The following is an 18,081-nucleotide window of genomic DNA, read 5'->3' as shown; positions in this document are numbered from 1 at the left end:
TAAAATGTGACAGACATATCTGTTGGCAGAGCCATTCCTCTTATTGCCAAAGCTATCCAGTTCCAACTTATGTTTCTATTTAGCAGCCTGATCATAACAAGACATACAGTAGTCACATGTGCAAACTGTTTTTCAGTGTTTTTTGTTAGTAATTCTGCTCAGAGATGAAAACTTCAGGGACTTGCTTGCATGCACTACAGTTGGGATGCTATTTAAGACCAGTGAAGAGGTCTTATATTGAGGCCAGTTTGGTTACTGCAAATTATAGAACAAGCCCAGAATCATCTGGCACTTGTGACTCTGCAGTGTCCTGGAAATTGTGAGCTGTTGAAAGACTTCAGCTTTCAGTGCTTTTTTTCCATCCCAGAAATAGCTTGCAGTTCATCTGCAAGTCTGGGAATAAGATCATCTGAATTTTATAGTTAAGCTCTGACTTCAGACTTCCAGGTTTATGTGACCTTGACAAGTCACTTAATTTTTAAATGTTTTGTTTCCTTGCCTGCTGAGCAGAGAATTACCTTAATGTGTAAAGATGGTTTAGATAATATTTGTGAATACTTGGAGCACTGCAGAAGATGCTACATTTGTATGTAGCATGCTAACCTGGTAATTTGGGTGGAAATAACATACCATCTGTTTATGGAAAGAGAAGTCAGCTTTAAAAACCCAAAATCCAATTTAATGAAATCTCTTTGCCTTAGGTTTCCTGCAGAAGTCTCCAATTTCAGGAGAAATTAATTTAATAAGTGAGTGGCACAGTAATAGGAACAGCTTGAGCTGGGTGCCTCCAGTCAGGGAACCAGAGCTCACAAATCCTTCCAGTCACTGCAGCCATGCTGCATCCACTCTTCATGTGCTTTGCAAACACCTCTTGGTCCAGTGGTGGGGTTTGTTCTGGAATCTTCTTTTTTCATGTTGGATTCCTTTTCTGTCTCCAGGTGGGTGTTAGCTGCTTTTATCTGGCTGGGTTGCAGCTTCTGCTGCGTTGTGGCCTCCTTATCTTCCAGTTCACACTGCTCTCAGGGCCCCCCTCCATGTAACTGAGCAGAAGTTCAAGATAAGTTTAACTTTTCTAGGTGGGAGCCTGGAGCTGGTGAAAGTTTGGAGCTTGTGGCTTAAAACTCCAGCATCTTTAGCTACTTCTGCTGAGCAAAGCTACTCAGACAAAAGAATGCAGTTCAAAGAACACAACTAACTAAACTTGATTTACAACAGTCTTGCTTTTTTTATTAAGCACACCTGCTCATGTGTCAGAAAGAGCTCACAAAGTCTTTAAATACAACCCTTAGTCTCACATACAATGTTATTCCAAGCAACAAGCACAATATAAGTGGAGTGAGCAAGTCACCACTGCATGGAGCATCTTAATATAGATTACATTGCTGTTGGTGAGCACCCAAAGAGAGTTTTCCACCATAAATGTCGTGCCTCCTTCTTCACTTCTTCCAAGACTTGATTCTGCACTGAATAGTGACTGGAATTTTTTGTCCATCATTTTGGACACGTTCCAGCAGTTGATGCAGGTCATCAGGTTTTAGTGGTTTCCTCACCAGTGCAGGATTCATTCTGATGGGGATAGGTAGTAAATTTTAGCTTCAGTATAATTGGGCTGTAACCATTGATTGGACATAATAGGAGCTGAATAATTAAAATTGCATCCCACAGTGTTTCTACAGTTAGAAGTAATTGAGTGATTATTTGTCCCTATAGTGATGTTATTTACAAACATAAGATGACAAAGAGTTCTTACACAAACACATCCTTTCCTGACATAGGCAAGTTCAGTTTTAGGGGTTTCTTTGGAATGTATTTCAAGTTACAGACATTTTGTTCAGTATCAAAACAAATGTCTTGAGCTTTGATAGTTTTACTTTCACAAATAAATACTTGTTGTTCTCTAACAACACAACATATGCTGCCATTTGATACTGTTTTGTTGGGCCCATACTCAGCTCTGGCCAGTTCCATTGTGATTCAATCCTAGTATTTGGATTGGGTCTGTGGTGTATTCTGATGTGGTGCATTTTGTTGAGACAAAAGCTGTGCATTATATGGACTATATGGGAAATTGGCTGCATACCACCACCGTTGGAATTCTCTTTAAAAATCAGTTGCATTTTCTCAGGTTTTTTTTTTTTTTTATTATTTCAATGTGTAAGATACACCCTTACCCTTCTCCTATGGTTGTGGCTGCCACAGATTGTATCTACAGTTGTGCTTGGATGCAGCTAAGAGCTAGTGCTGATTTCAGAAATTTGTGGGACCAGCTCCTCCCTGACCTGTGGAGGGCTGGTGGCTAAGCTTACTATGCTGGGCAGTGAGGCAGTGGTTGATAGTAAATTTTTCACAGGTTGCATTAACACACATTCTGTTTATTTGAAATCCTGTGTCCAGCCACACCTAGCAGCTGAAATTGAATATTAAATAACAGTAGCAATGGGGCAGTCAGCTTTGGTCTTGCTGATTCTCTCTATTAAAGTTGGATCATGAGCTGCATTGGATTCACAACAAAAAATGAGAGGTACTTCTTTGGGTTTTACAGAATTCTAGGGGCTGGGTTACCCAGCCCCTAACAATGTATGTGAATTAGTTCCTCTTCAGTCCTGTTAACTTTATACCACACTGAACTGTGCACTGATTGTGTAATTAACTATGCAGCTGTGGTCATCTGGGTTAACAGCACCAAGAGTGGTGAGTGAGCTGTCCCACTTCATCTCTTCAGAGTATCAGTTCTTCATAGTGCCATCATTCATTAGCTGGCTGGTTTCTCATCCCTCGTTTGACATGAGACTGGTGTATCCAATTTTCTTTTCCTAAAGCAGCAATGCATTTGTCCAGGGCTTTTATCCTCTGAGCTGAGTCGTAAATAAGTGAGTCTTAATTGATTGAGAGTTCCATGTAGTGGCCAGATTTCCTGGGGCCCCCACCAGCTGTCCCAGTAATATATGGCCATTCCTCCTGGCACAAGGCCACTGTGTGCTCTTTAGATAATTGAGCTGTACCATAAATCTTTTCTCAATTTTGCAATACCTTGGCCAAGGGCATCCCCTTTTCTACACTGAGTTTGTTCCCTGTTACCTGAAAGAATAAAGAAAAAGCAGCAAGAAAGATTGTCAGGGAGACCCTCCTGTGGAGTTAAGAGGTTCAGAGAGGAGTGTAGATGCAGCTGGATCCAGTCTTAATGTCAGACTTGGCCAACAGTTTGTATCTAAAGGATTAGATTTCAGGGACCTGAACCTGTTTTTACATATGGAGTTGAATCCCCTTTCTGTGTGCACACTACTGTCTGATGAGGCTGTGCAGCTGTGAGTGAGCTGCAGTAGAGGGCGGACTCAAACACACCTTGATACTGAGAGGGACTCAAACCCACTGCAGAACCTTCTCCAAATCTGCCTGGGGAGTTTTAACATTGACCCTTCAATGCCTCCTGCTCCAGAGGTTCTTGGTGAGCTCACTTGATGCCAGCACTTGGGAAACAAGAAGCTGTGAAAGTGGTCTGAGATCCCATCTGGTTTCCTGCAGCAGTTTCCAATTCCAAGAAAAATTAGTTTAATAATGGAGTGACACAGCAGTAGGAACAGCTTGAGCTGGGTGGCTGCAGCCAGGGACTCAGAGCACAGAAATCACGGAGCCTTTGTACCCTCACAGCCAATGCACACATCCCTTGGTCAGTGGTGGGCGGTCTGGGATCTTCTCACTCCCTGTTGGATTCTTTCTCTGTCTCCAGGTGGGTGTTGGCTGCTTTTATTTGGCGGGGTTGCAGCTTTTGCTGTGATCCAGAGCTCACACTGCTCTCAGGGCCCCACTTCATGTAACTGAGCAGAAGTTCAAGATAAGTTCAGCTTTCCTAGGTGGAGCTTGCTGCTTGTGGCTAAAGACTCCAGCAGCTTCAGCTACTCATGCTAAGGAAAACTACCCAGACAAAAGAATGCCATGTGAAAGAATTCAGTGAACTAAATTAATTTACCACAGTCCTGTTGCTCCTGACAAGGAAGGTGGATGCTGGTTTTATTTTTTATGTAGTAGCACAAATGTCTTACTTAAAAAAAATCACATTTCTTTTACCCATTTCCAGCAAAAAACAGCTTGGGAAAAATAAGTGATGCAGTTTTGCAGAATAGGAGTGATATGATTAAACACACTGTTAATGCTAAAACCGGAGTTCAAATCATTATCTTATTTCAGGTTTTGCAGTTTTATTATTATTATATCCCAGGTGTGTTGAGCCTCACAGAGCTTAAAATGAGAAGGGGGGAGCAAGAGACTGAATTGTTTCTTATGGACAAATTTAAAATACACTTGATTTTAAGGTTTTCTGTAGACATTAGAAACCTATGAGAGTGTGTTTCATGTTGACAGTGGAGATTAATCAGCCAAAGTAAATGTCAGCAATATGAGTCAGGTCAGATAACCACTGTACCTTATGTCAGTCAATTCTAAAGCATATTTTTAGTAATGGAAGACCTTTTTATACTTCAGTAACAACAAAAAAAATAGATCACATGTGGAAAAATTATCACCTTTGGAGCAATTTAGTCATGACTGTCTATGGGTACCTGTTAACAGGCCAGCAGTTGGATTAAACAAGACTGTGAATGCATCTGCAGAATGAACAGCAGCCAATCTGAGCTAAGCTTTACTATTAAATCCTAATTTTCCAAAGTAATGTAGTTTCAGTCATTTCATTAACTAGTAAATAATGATTTTAGCATTCTTGTTTTCTTACACTGCTGCAGTAAAGTGAACAATCCTCAAATGTCAAAGCTGGAGATTAATACAGTTTTAATTGATCAAAATTGAGTGCAGGCACTTGCTTTTTTCAGCATCTTGTATGGCACTGCAGCTGTTAGAGGCATCTTCTGATTGGTGTCTGTGCCAAAAGATCCTTGTGTTTGTACTGGTAATAGGAGAATCATTGCTTTCACTTTCCTCATTCAGACATCAGCTAAAAATACTGTTTAAAAAATTTAGGAGATCTTAAAACATTGCTTCTCCAAACTGGTGGGCCTAGAACTCAGTTATAATTGAGAGTTTCTTAGAGAATTCAGCCAAGTGCAGACCTCTGTGCAGATGACTGAATCAGACAACAACAAGAAATGCAGCTCGAAGGAATTTGGGTCATCCCCAAGCACGTTCTGGTGTTGAAGAAGCAACTGTAAGTGCAGTTTTGTTTGTGTCTCTTGGCTAAGTTGTGTAAGGTCATCTTGCTGCACTTGGTATCCTGGATGATTTTATAACCTGTTTCCTAACAAATATAGAAGAAACCTGATGTCTTCACTGCTTTCCTTGCAGCAGCTTAGAAATAGCTGCCCAATGTTTCCACCCAAAATTTGAGGATGGAGCATGATTTTGCTAAGACAAAAAGCCATCTCCAGCATCTTGCAAGAGCTGTTATTTTTTTCTCTCTTCTGTAACTGATGGATTATCCTGTTTGTGTTGCTGATGCTTTCAGAAAGTGCTTTCTCCTAGTCCATATGATGTAAATAAATAAAAATAACCCCTCTGCCCACAGGATTACAACCTTATGGATTTTGGAAGGTGGAAAAAAAAGCATTTGTGCTTAGTTATACCTGGAGAACAGAACAATTCTATATACCTAGAATTGTCATTTGAGGTGCCTTTTCAGTCCTCATGTGTTTTTAATTGTAGGTTGCAGTCTAAAGAACTCATTTCAACATACCTCACGTATACCACGACACTTGAAAAGCTGCTCTGAGTAGGCAGTGTTGTCAGCTATGAAGAACAGGCTTTGAAGTGTTTGTTTTAGTACTTTGAGATTTATGTCTTGAATTCCAGAGATTTTTTGCAAGTGAAAACGTGAATACCTTTGCTTGGGGTAGGAAGTTAATCCTAGGAGCAGGGTATATTCCCACATTTCTGGGGAGAAGCGAATGATCCCAGTAGCACTAAATTGCATCTATTTCTCCACTGAAATAAAAAGAGCAATTTTCATGTTGGCTTTAGTTTCCAGTCCTGTTTTGCTGTGCTTTGTCTGCATCTGTTCCCAGCAAGTGTGGCTGGCCCCACTGATAAAAATAAACACAGAATAACTGAATTGTCCCTCGAGCAAACAGCCTCTGGGAGCTCCACGTGGGGTCAGACCAAGTGTGTCTGTCTGGCATTCCCAGGATGTGGTGCAGGTAGATGTGAGTCTTGGGCAGGATCAGCCAGAAACAAACTCAGGGGTTTTGTGCTGCTGATGCCAGAGCTGGTGGTGCCCTAACAAGAGTGGAGCTGCAGCTGCCCTGGAGTGGAGCAGGAAGGGTCACAGGGCATGGCAGAAAAACGGGCTGGATGTGGAAGGTCAGGAGTATTGCCTGCTGTCTGATGGCAGGGGATTAAGGAGCCACTGCAGAATTCCTGCTCTGCTGCTCCAGGATCAGCTTCTGAAGGTGTGAAATGTCTGCTCTTTGTGTGAGGTTCATATTTGAGTTCTGTTGTTATGTTAAACCTACTCAAGGGCAGAGCCAGTGGATGACCAGCAACAACAGAAAACTTACCCACGATCTTCAGGTTCTTGCCTTGCACTCTGGTTGCCAGAGCCCACCCCCCCAGCCCACCTTTTCTGAGGGGAATACTGAGAGATTTTCAAGCTCTCTTACGGTGTCTGTCAGTAGTGTTTTATCAGTTTGTGGCTATCTGGTAGGATAGAACTAAACTTTTAAATTGTGTTGGACAAAAGGGTGATGTAACAACTCTGTTCCTGACTCTACTCCATGACTATTGCTTTTCCTTCATATTTAACTTCTGATTTTATGTAAAGAACTTCTTAAGTACAAAATAGCAAAATACTATAAGCACTGAATTGGAAGATCTCTCTGTGAAGCTCTCAGATTTTTTTTTCACATGTTGCTGGTGGGAAAAGAAATTATTGTTTGGAAGAAAAACACTTAATAAGGATACTTAAAAATGGAATGATGCCTAAGAGGCTTTTTCAATAAGCAGTTTTGAGGCCACGCTCTGAAGAACAGCTTAGATGTCCCAAAGGATTTTTACAGCTCTGCCAGTGATTCTAATTACAGATAATTCTGCACTCGCTTAAGTCATGCCTCAGCTGGATCCTTCCATCAGCATGGCTGCTGCAACAGTAGTGTTAATATTGCTTTTTGCAATTTCGTTAATTGGCTGTGATGTACACTGAAGTTTCATGTATGTGGAATGAATAAATTGCTTCTTGTCTGAATCAGATGGATCATAATAGTTTGCGGGTTTGTGTTTTTTAGGGATTATGTGAGGAGTGAACTGGAATCAGGCTATGAAGGACCAATGTACTTGGAGCCTCTCTCCATGAACCGTTTCATGACTGCTTTAGTAGGTAAGTGCTTCAAATAATTGAGAGGAGAGAGCTCTAACTCTCTTCATTGGAACCTATGCATGTTTTACCTCTTTGTTTCAAATCTCTTTTATTACTTTAACTTGTTGTGATTCTTATTAATATGCAAGAGGCATGGGAGGATAGCTGTATCCTGCCTGGCTTTTTCTATGCCACTGATTTACCAATACCCCATTCTTGCAGCTCTGAAATACTTTCCAGGTCTGTTTTTTATGCTCTGCCTCTGTTATTCTCAGACTATGAAGTCTGATTCACAACAACTGGAGTGTCTTTAATAACCTTTATGTGGAAAGTATTGTAGAAATTTCAATAGTTACCTGCATTTGTAGTGTTTTTGTCAATTCAAGTGTTGTACACATAAATTCTTCATTGGCTTTATAGCTAAACACTGTAATTCTTTTATGAAATCTGATGAAATACATTGATGAGTGTGAGCATGGGACTACAGGCTACTGGTTTTATTACAGAGTCCTGAAGATATTTTTAATTAGAGTTAAGGAATAACAAGTCAAACACTTTCAAATTGTTTGATTAATGGCAGAGATTACTTCCCTACCTAAAAATCCCAAGTAAATAATGAAGAATTTGATTTTCTAGAGTGTTTCCTTACCCTTTGAACTTTGACTGGAAGAGAATAAATTCAGTGTTAAGGTTGCTACACCAAACCATATGTTCTCCTGAGAGGATACTGGAATACACACACACACACACACACACATACAAACACCCATGTGTATTTTAAAATGAAGCTTGAGACAAGCTTGCAAGAAAAGTTTTCCTTAATTCCTTTCACTAAAATCTATGGTTTTCATCAGATTATTGACAGATTTAGTCAGCCATGTACAACTGTTGACAAAACTCAGCTGCTTTCTGTTTACTTGCAGCTGCTACTGGCAGATAAAAATGGGTTTATTACTTTACAGTATGCTAGATCTGACAGAATTTACCCACCTCCTGTTTGCCTGCATCCTGACTTTCAAATGTGGCATTTGTCTTTGATTTTAATTTTTTTTTAGTAGAAGTAACACTGGTAATTTTCAAGGAAAGATTATTTAGATATAATTTCCTCTCTCTTCTGAATGTCTAGCTATGCTTTCCTATTTTATAAAATGATGCCAAAATACAGCTAAAGCTTCTGGTGTATTTTTATGGGAAAATGTTTGTAATTAGTCCTGTGCATCTCTCCCAGGTGTAATGCAGGGTTCCATGGTAAAGCCGAATCCCTCAGAGAGCTTCACAAAGCATCTTGCAGGCCTGGGCAGGAAGAGATCAGGAGGCATTGTGTCATTCAGTAACATGTGAAAACTAAACCCAGAGTCAAACCCAGCATGCTGCATCTAGGTTTTTATAGGCACTGAAGTGAGAAAAAGATATTTTTATTCTATACAGTTTTGGGTTGTAGTGGGTATCAGACTAAAGTGTCCCCTTACTGTAATTGTATTTCAGAAATAGGTATGTGTTAACATATTAATATCCCCATTCTTAGTTTTTCTTATTCATTCAAAGCCAACTTGCAAATGTAATTTTGGTCTTGATGACAAGCAGTCATCTTTGGGGATGACTTGTGAAAATGGTCTGTGAGGCTTGACAGTGTTTTGTACAAATATGAAATGTTTTCTCAGATTTGTTATATACAAGGTTATTTATTCAGTGATGTCTCAGGAATACACAGCACTGAGTGGTATCATCTTCACAGCAAAATTAATGTACAGGTGCTTTGCTACATGTTTTTCTCACACATTCTGACAGGGAGTTGTGCTGCAGCACTGCTGACAGGCACCAAAGCAGGGGCATGAGGGAATGGAATAGTGGTGCTACTGGTACAGCTCTGGTTTCTAAAGTTCTGGTTAGAATTAAAGGAATGATGTACAGTATCAGTTGGTTCACAAATGTAACCTTTGTTTATGCTTTTATTCATTAATACTTTCTGAATGGGATCTCACAGTCATTTTTTCCCCTGCATTTAACTCAGTCTGATGACTATTGTCTAGTGATAATAATGTGTTCTTTAGTGCTGGATGGAAGAAATAAATGTGTTTGGAGATGGCCCCTTGGATGAGTGAGCCACTGCAGAGCACATCAGCTGTGAACTCTTCAAAGCTGCTGCGTGGTTTTGCAAGTGATGCTACCATACCACTTGCTTATTCTTATGGCACAGTAATTGGTTTTTATATTAAGTTTAGGATACCTTGGTTTTGTGTAAGTCACTGATGTAGCCAGGGAGTTTGTTAACATCAGCTTTCTAAACTTGTGAATGAAATAAAGATGCTTTTCTACTCCAGGCTTGTACCATGTCAGCTTTCTTGTTGAATATTTGCCATTAACTTATGCACTGAGAGGCTCTGGCTACCTGTCAGCAATGTTTAATGTATCTGGGGGGGGAAAAGAATGGTCAGAAAGTTCACCCAGTGGATTTCTTCCTTATTGTCTCATTCCCTAGCAGAAGACCCTGGTTGGTGTCTTCCTGGGTGTGTTGCAGCTGTTGGGTTCATTAGTTGTGTCTGTCAGTTTTCAGGCCACAGCATTTCTGTTTATACGGTGCAAACATCCACCTGGGTTTGATAGTCATAGCAGATACTTTGAGTGTTAAAATCTATGGTTTGATGTGAGGTTATTTTCTCTGGCTGATCCTGCTGTGTGATGGTGATGATGCTGTGCAGCCCCACCTGCAGATAAAGTGTGATTTACTGCAGAGGGAGATTGGCTGTCCTGAACTAAGGTGCTGCTACCCCAGTTTAAAATGGGAAGTACCATCAATCAAAGAGATGTTGGAGACGTTCATGCCTTTCCTGCAGGGTTGAGAACTGACAAGGTGCACACTTCAGGGAGGAGGCTGGAGCCTTCAGAGAAAGTGCTCCATGTATTTCCTTTGATGGTGTGTACAGTTCTCCTTCCCATGACAAGTAACTTTTGATCAGTGTTTAAATTAAAAAGGTGGGAGGGCCAGAGCTGAGCAGGGATGAGCAGCGCACTCCACACATGGCTGTTGGAGGAAAGCAGGTTCTGCTGTTTACTGAGACTGAACTCAGGAGTTCTGATTTGTGATCTGAGAGCTCCAGAGTCATCCCAGAGAGCGCTGGATTGTTTGAAGTGATGCTGTTGCAGTATTTGATTTCAGATGACAGCACTTACTAAATGCTGAAGAACACATTGGATGCTGGTGTTTGCGTCCCTTTGTGTGTGGAGCCGAGTTGCCTTAGTTACCATGAGTCGCAGAAATCCTCGCAAGCTGCCTGCCAGGCTCCTGAATATGACAGCACAGCAGTGTGCTGGTGGTATCTTAAATAGGGTTGTAGCAACGGGTGTGTGGGCAGAGAACAACAAAGCAGAGGGAGAATGCTTCAGAGCTGGAGTCTGCTGAACGTTTAAAGAGATGAGTAGAGTAAATTTCTCGGAGGCTCAGAAGACCCAGTATGCTGATGGTGTCGTGCTGAGAGCAAGGGTGCTTGTTCTGCAGAGACATCTGCTAATTCAGAAATACATCAATCGAATTGACAGTTGGAATTTAACTTGAAAGAGGACAGCGTGAAGGAGGGAGAACTTTGTGTGCTTAAGTAGTAGAGATTAGAGATTGCTTTCAGCTCAGTTGCAGTTATTTTGAAAGCAGAAGTCCTTCCCTAGGTAGGGAAGCTTGGCAGAATGAAAGCAAAACCCTGGTACTGCTGTTTCTCCTCTGGCAGCTTCTCTCCCCAGCCCATCCAGAAGGGCTTACAAGGTCAGTGAGCTTATGTGAGCACATGGAGTTCATGCTGACCTAGAGATGTTACTGGCCTTGGTCTGGTTCCTCTTGTTTCCTAAACCCAGCTCCTGGTTTCAGGGAGAGTTATGAAATGCAAACATTATGGAGGTAGTTCCAAACCAGAGCATTGGCTCTTGAATTTAGTACCACGCATTGTGGCATTTGATATAAATTAACATAGATGGTGAGGAAGGGTCTGTTTTCAAATAATATGCCATAAATTTCTTCCTTACTGCAAAAAGATGAGTGAGGATTGTTCTTATCCAGGCAATGTGCATTTTACTTTTTTCAGTTTCCTCTGGGATCAAGGGTACAACTTCACTGTCTCTGATGGGAGCAGTTATAGTGATCTTTGTGCTTTAGAAATACCACCCTCCAAATCTGTGGGTGTGTGGGGGAGATGTGCTCATGCTTGTGTCCCCGCCAGCTATTAAAGAGAATTTAGTTGTTAATTATCTGTCACTTGCAAGCTTCAGTGATCATTCTGAGCAACTGCCTCAGGGCGTTATGAAATTATTGAAGTCTCAGCTGCTGACCTGGCTGTTCTCCTGTTGCTGTTCTTGGTCAGTAATTCCACTTGACAGTGTAAATATTGTTGCTCTAAAAGCCATTTGGGACCTCTGATTGCTTTTTTGTGTAAGTCAGGATGAAATAGTGTAGCTGGGCTTCAGAAAAGCTGCTGTGTGTACATATACTGATGGGATTTCAGCTGAGCTGGGGGTGGTGAAGAAAAAAGAGGGCTGGCTTGTTGAGTTATCCTCTGTATGATTTATTCCTGGGGCTTTATTAATCTGATTCTGCATGTGTTTTGGGTTTACAGCTGGCTAATCTGGGAAGTGAAAGCATTTTGGAAAGGGTAACTTTAGTGACCCAGCAAAAGACAAGGAGAGGAGTCTGGTTTCGTAACAGAGATGTCCTAGTTAGAACCAACATAATATGCTGGCTGTTGATAACGGTGTTCTGGAAAGATAACGTATTAAAAATGCGCTTTTTCCTGAAGGGGATAATCAGCTTGATTCTGAACTGGTGTGTCGCGTTTCCAGGGCAGCTGGTGGTGTGCACGCTCTGCTCCTGCGTCATGAAGACCAAGCAGATCTGGCTCTTCTCCGCGCACATGCTCCCTCTGCTGGCTCGGCTCTGCCTCGTCCCGCTCGAGACCATCGTCATCATCAACAAATTCGCCATGATTTTCACCGGCTTGGAAGTTCTCTACTTCCTGGCATCAAATCTTCTGGTGCCCTATAACTTGGCGAAGTCTGCGTACAGAGAGCTTGTCCAGGTAGGATGGTGGATGTGACCATTCTGTTTTCTTGCCTTTCATGCAAGAAAGAAGTAAAAAAAAAAAAACACTTTATCTGTCTTCTGTGCACCTGTGTGTTGCCTTCAGGGGAAGGCAAGGTGACCTGGTTTTGAGGAACAGCACGGCAGCCTGGCCTCAACCAGGCCACTCCAGCCACAGACATATACAGACACCAACGTGGTGGATGTCAAATGGCATTTATTATCTTATCTCATGGGGTTAAATAGTCAAGGGGGACTTTGCTACATCAAAGGAAGGAGGTAGGGTCTTCTAGGATTAGTATGGAGTGGAAAACTACTGGGTTAGGTGAGGTTATATGTCTTGGGGTTAATAGATCACGTATTACAGGATGAGGGGGAAGGGTCTTGCTTTCCGTCACATCCCGAAATCTTCCGTTCGCCTGTCCCTATCTACTACACCTGTGTTTGTGTGCTAACTCATCCTTTCTTAGCCAAATTAATAAGCTCCTATCCATAACATCTTCTTTCTTTAATTCATTATAGCTTTGGATGGGTGAGCAGTTAAGACACGTGTGGCAGGCACATTATTCTCTCTCAGGACTTTTTCATAGAGGAGCACAGAGGAAAGAAAGAGAAAACAATTTCTATTTCTGCTCTTTGTTTTTCCCATGTGGAATGTGTTTGGAGAATTGTTTACCTGGGGTGATTGCTTGATTGGATTCTGGTGAGGATTGTTTGATCCTGATGGCCAGTCCAATCCACCTGGGACTGGACTCTTGAGAGAGCGTAATGAGTTGTGAGGAGTTAGATATGGTAGTTAGAAAAAGTAGGTTTGTAGTTTTAGTATCTCCTTTAAATAGTATATTAATGTATTGTAGTATAGTTATACTAAAGATATCATTCAGCCTTCTGAACTGGAGTCAGACATCATAATTTCTTCCCACTGGGTTCACCTGCATTTACACAAGCCTAAGTTATGCTGCTGGCCAGCTGAGCATGGCCACTTTGCTTAGACTTTGTGTATTCCTTTCCAAATCCAGGCTAAAAGGCAAGATTGTGTCACACTGGAACTTATTAACAGCTTTATTAAGTGAGGAAGGTAATCCCTGGGCATTCATTTTAGTAGCTATTCATTTCAAGAAACACTTTCTGTATGAAAAGTGTTTGTAGTTATAGAAGTGGAAAACTGTGAGTGACACTGAAGCTGATTTTGACTCTAATAATCACTGATTTGAAAAGTCTGTGGTATTTTCTTTAGAGCAGCAGCATTACTGAGACCTCAAACAAGACTCATCTGACATGTCCATTTTCTTAATGCTTTGGCATCTGATAAATGCTTGGTTCAAAGGACACTTTCTCAATGATACAAAAACATCACATTTCCTGTATTTTTATGTTTTTTATATATATATATATATATATGTATATGTATATACATACTTCTGTATATTTCAATATAAAAAGATGATGCTTGCTTGGCTTTTGACTGAGCCACCGTTTCAGCTTTCATCACTGCCTGGATTTTTTTTTAAACCAAGGCACTGTGGTTTCTTTGCTCTTCAGTCCAGAAGCAATCTGAAAGCTAACTTGTTAAGCTCTTTCAAAGCCTTCTTTAAAGCTCTTGTTTGCTGTCATATCTGTCATGCACAAACAAAAACTTGGCAGCAGGAGGTGTGTATTGTGCCAAGGTCTTAGCCTGTCATGTTGATCATTGGTGTCTGGTTATTTATTTTATGTGTAGTTGGTCTTTAGAGCAGGATTATCCTTCTGTGTTTGTACAGCATCTAGCATTGGTCTGACCTCATCCATGGAATCACAGATTTGTTTAGGTTGGAAAAGAACTCTGAGCTCATCAAGTCCAACCACTCAAACAAGTCCCTTAGTGCCACATTTATATATCTTTTAAATCCATCCAGAGATGGTGGCTCCACCACTGCCCTGGACAGCCTCTTCCAATGCCTGACTACTCTCTCAGGGAAGAAATTTTTCCTGAGATCCAATCAAAGCCTCCCCTGGCTTGTAGATTTGCTGATTTAAAAATTTATTTGTGAGCTGACTGTCAAAGGTTCAATATCCTGTTTTCCAGTGAAACTATAAATATCATGCTTACTGTGCATGAGTGGCAACAGTAGGGGTAAAACAGTTGCATGTCTGCACAGCTCAAAGCCTTTCAAAAGATTGGAACCAGCACTTCCATTTTCCATGTACATGAATGGATGCACAGTTTGGCTCCCTGAAGTCAAATTCCAATTAGATGTGGAATTTGAGAACTGTATCTATTTTTTATTAGATACATTTAAGACACTTGAAAATCTTACAAAAGTTTTGATTGCAAATACATTCCAGATTGAAGGGGGAAAATAGCTGTTTCTTGCTGATTTTTTGTTTGTTTGCCAGAATTGAGTTCTAAACCTTGCTGTTACCCAAGTCTTCTCATCTCTAGAATTGCTTGTCTCCTCTCTGCCATGTCCCAGTATTTCAAGTGTTTCCATGCCAGGCTGTATTACACTAATCCTGAGGAAGTAGTCCTTGTATCCCTGGCCTTTGGACACTGATCATACTCTTTCTCCTGACTTTTTATGGAGAGGACATAAAGTGTTTTTCCCTTGGGAATACAGAAAAAAATGGCAGAAAATTTGTAATGTGGCACTGGGTTTAAAGGAATGTTGGATGCTGCTTTTCTAAATACGTGTAATAGAGTTGCAGTGAATAGTTGTGAGTGGTTTTCACATTGTACTGGCAAAACACAGGTTTTTTTGTTTTTTAAGAACTTGCTGCTCTTTGCTCATGTTCTGAAACAGCAGAAAAAACGTGAGCTCATGGTGTATTTGTGTACCTGGTTGCAACTCTGCTACAAATCAAGCCTAGGTGTTTATTCCAGAGGAGGATATTGCCATTCCAACTGGATTATTTTCATGCTTGTATTTCCACTACTGTAACTCTGAGTAATTGTTGGTTTTCAGTGCTGTCCTGGTGTTTGTGAGGCTACACGCAAATCCAGCTATTTAGGGCTGGATTTGATTGCGGGTTTGATATCAGTGTCAAAACTTAGTGAATACTGGGATGTTAAACACCAGGAGTGTTTCCTGACAGCCCTAACAGGTGGACCAGGGCAGCTTTTTGTGTTTGTGTGTGTGTTAGGCTGTGCCCAGGGGTATAATTTAAAAGCAGGCCCAGAACCTTGGCTGGCTGTTTACAGCAGAAGATGCCAGAAATGTCTCACGGTTATGAATCTGCATTATGAGCGTAGTGTGACCCTTTTCCAGTGTGGTGGAGCAGTGTGCCAGGAGCTGCATGGGATTGTTTGCCTTGTTCCCAGGCCAGGGGAGTCTCCTGAGGGCAGGTGCTCTTTCTTGACAAGTCTGTGAGCAAAGCAGGAGCTTGGCACTGTGTCCCTGCCAGCAGCATATTGCTTGTCCATCAGCCCTGGTGTTGCAGCAAGTCCCGTGAGTGTCATATCTCTCATGCTTGTCAGCTTTTTTAGCACTTCCGAAAATTTCCTTGCCATGATGGCTTCTGTGTCATTGTGGGAAGCAAGTGATGAAGAATTAGTAGTTATGAGCAATTTCCTTTTGACCTAAGGCCAGCTATATGAGGTTCCAGCTTTTTGGAAATGATTGTAACTTAGTCCTTGCAATGCAAAGGAAGTACTTTGAGCTTCAGAGTCTTCCAATGTAAGTCTTAAGCATGAATTTCAAAACACTTGGTGGATTAGGTATGTGATCCTTTTGAGATACTTAAACATAAAATGTGTGTGGGGGAGTTAAGTTTTTCCTTAAAAACAGGTCAGCAAAGTAGATTTACTACTTTTTAAATTGTATGACTCATTTCAGGGTCTAAAATGTGTGCAGTGACTCGGCAGCAGCTACAGAGAAAACAGCATTGCTGTGACTTAAACTGGGCTAGAGGATCTGAGGGGCTGGCATGACCCAGAGCCACGTGTCCTCATCCCTCTAGCTGTGAGTGGGCTGCAGGGAGCAGCTCTGAGCCAGGTGTTGGTAGGAATGGACATTGAGCTGGTCTGAGGGATTGCTGCTGAAGTCAGGTACTTCTGCCTCCTGCCAGACAGACTGGAAATGTCAGTGCTGAGCCTGAGCTCTGCCTTTGTCAACCTGTACTTTGATGTATCTCCGCTCTTCCTGTGGGATGGCTGATGTCATCTGGCTTATCCTTGCCTTCCTTGTGACTATGTTGTTGGCTTCCCTTTTGTTATCAAATCCCAAGTGCTGTGACTCAGTAACAAATTGTCTTTTTGTATCTTCCCAGGTGGTGGAGGTGTATGGGCTCCTGGCACTGGGAATGTCTCTGTGGAACCAGCTGGTGGTCCCAGTGCTTTTCATGGTGTTCTGGCTCGTCTTATTTGCTCTTCAGATCTATTCCTATTTCAGTACTCGGGACCAGCCTGCCTCCAGAGAGAGGCTCCTCTTCCTCTTCTTGACCAGGTAATTCAGGAGCCTGCAGATAGGTGGATTTCTGTTTGAACTGTCTTCTGAAATGAGTATCTGTGCTCTTTTAGACATGAGATATGGATATTGGCTTTATTGCCCTTGGATACCAAACAAATATTTGTCCTTATTGCAGTGACCAAGCATATGAACCCTGTTAAGCTTTTCCTGTATAGACATGGATCCCATTCAGAGCAGACATTAATAGAACTGTGGAAGAGCTCCCAAAGAAAGGAAAATATTCCTTTGAGGAAGGAGTAGCCATAGTTAGAGCTTTGGTCCAGAAGTTGTTTTCAGTATATAAACTGATTTTAAGTCTGAGATATTTCAGATGAAGTTCTGTCCATCTGATATCTTATTCGTGATTGTGTTGCTTTCTGAGCTTTGGATGACTTACTTCATCATTTTGGTGTGGGACACATTCTTGAGTTCATTCAAGCAGCCAAAGCACCCAAATCCCAAAGCAACTTTTGAACCCAGTGGTTAATGTGGCAGAGGTGTAAAGATCAGAAAGATACCAGATTTGTAAAAGCTTTCTTAAAACATAAAAAGGTTTTATAGGCTATAAAGTTTTATAAAGTTTAAAGGTTGTAATATAAAGGCTAGAGATCTGTGTTGGTGCTGTTATTGAAAGGCTGCATTTGAGGGATTCTGCTGGCTGGAACATATGTGCCCTTTTCAGGTTTTGTTCATACAAAGGGAGCAGGAATGCAGGGCAGAGAGGAGCTGGGGGTGCTGCAGAAGCTGGGTTAGGCAGATTAGGTACAGTGCCATAGTGGGATGTGGAAAAGAGGGGTAATAGTTGTCTAAACACAACCAACTAGCACAGGACAGAGTCTTTAGGGATCATACATCATTAGTTCTGCTGTTTGATTAGTAACTTCTTCATCACTGCAGTTTTCCAGTTGCTGGGCTTTTTCTTGCCTTGCTGTATCTATCTGTGGTGCCATCCTGTAAGCTGTCAAAATTAATTATAATTAAGGAGAAATGCCAGGGATTTATACTGCATGTAGTATTAAAATTGCTTGTGGTGTCACCCTGCATTATGCAGAAACAGTGACTATTCCTGCTTATTAACTAAACCACTGGGGTCTGAAATTTTTCTTCCTGTTCGTTTCTTCTGCAATTTTAGTTTTGTTAAAATAGAGGAGAAGCAGTCCTTTTCCTTGAAGTTGAGTTTATTCCTACACCAAATTGTTACACTTCTCCTATTTGTGGCAAAACAGGGACAAAACACCGATTTATCATAAAAACACAAACTCTGATGGTATCAATAACAGGCTCTGACCCTGTGGAGGGAGCTG

At 41.4% G+C, this 18,081-nt stretch overlaps 1 protein-coding gene across 2 annotated transcripts in view; it reads left to right on the top strand.

Annotated features, from left to right (window-relative positions):
* The window catches only part of RNF145 (ring finger protein 145), a 47,421-nt gene that overhangs the window by 19,871 nt on the left and 9,469 nt on the right, over nucleotides 1-18,081 (top strand). For both annotated transcript variants that reach the window (XM_021530719.4, XM_021530720.4), the window contains exons 4-6: nucleotides 7,224-7,315; nucleotides 12,116-12,351; nucleotides 16,599-16,774. In XM_021530719.4, the coding sequence (XP_021386394.1) occupies nucleotides 7,224-7,315; nucleotides 12,116-12,351; nucleotides 16,599-16,774 (504 nt within the window). The remainder of the gene's footprint in view (nucleotides 1-7,223; nucleotides 7,316-12,115; nucleotides 12,352-16,598; nucleotides 16,775-18,081) is intronic.

Source organism: Lonchura striata, chromosome 13, assembly GCF_050655825.1.
Source record: "Lonchura striata isolate lonStrDom1 chromosome 13, ASM5065582v1, whole genome shotgun sequence".
In the NCBI taxonomy this organism is placed as follows: domain Eukaryota; kingdom Metazoa; phylum Chordata; class Aves; order Passeriformes; family Estrildidae; genus Lonchura; species Lonchura striata.
The sequence above is the reverse complement of the archived record's forward strand: the minus strand, read 5'-3'. Positions and strand labels throughout refer to the sequence as shown.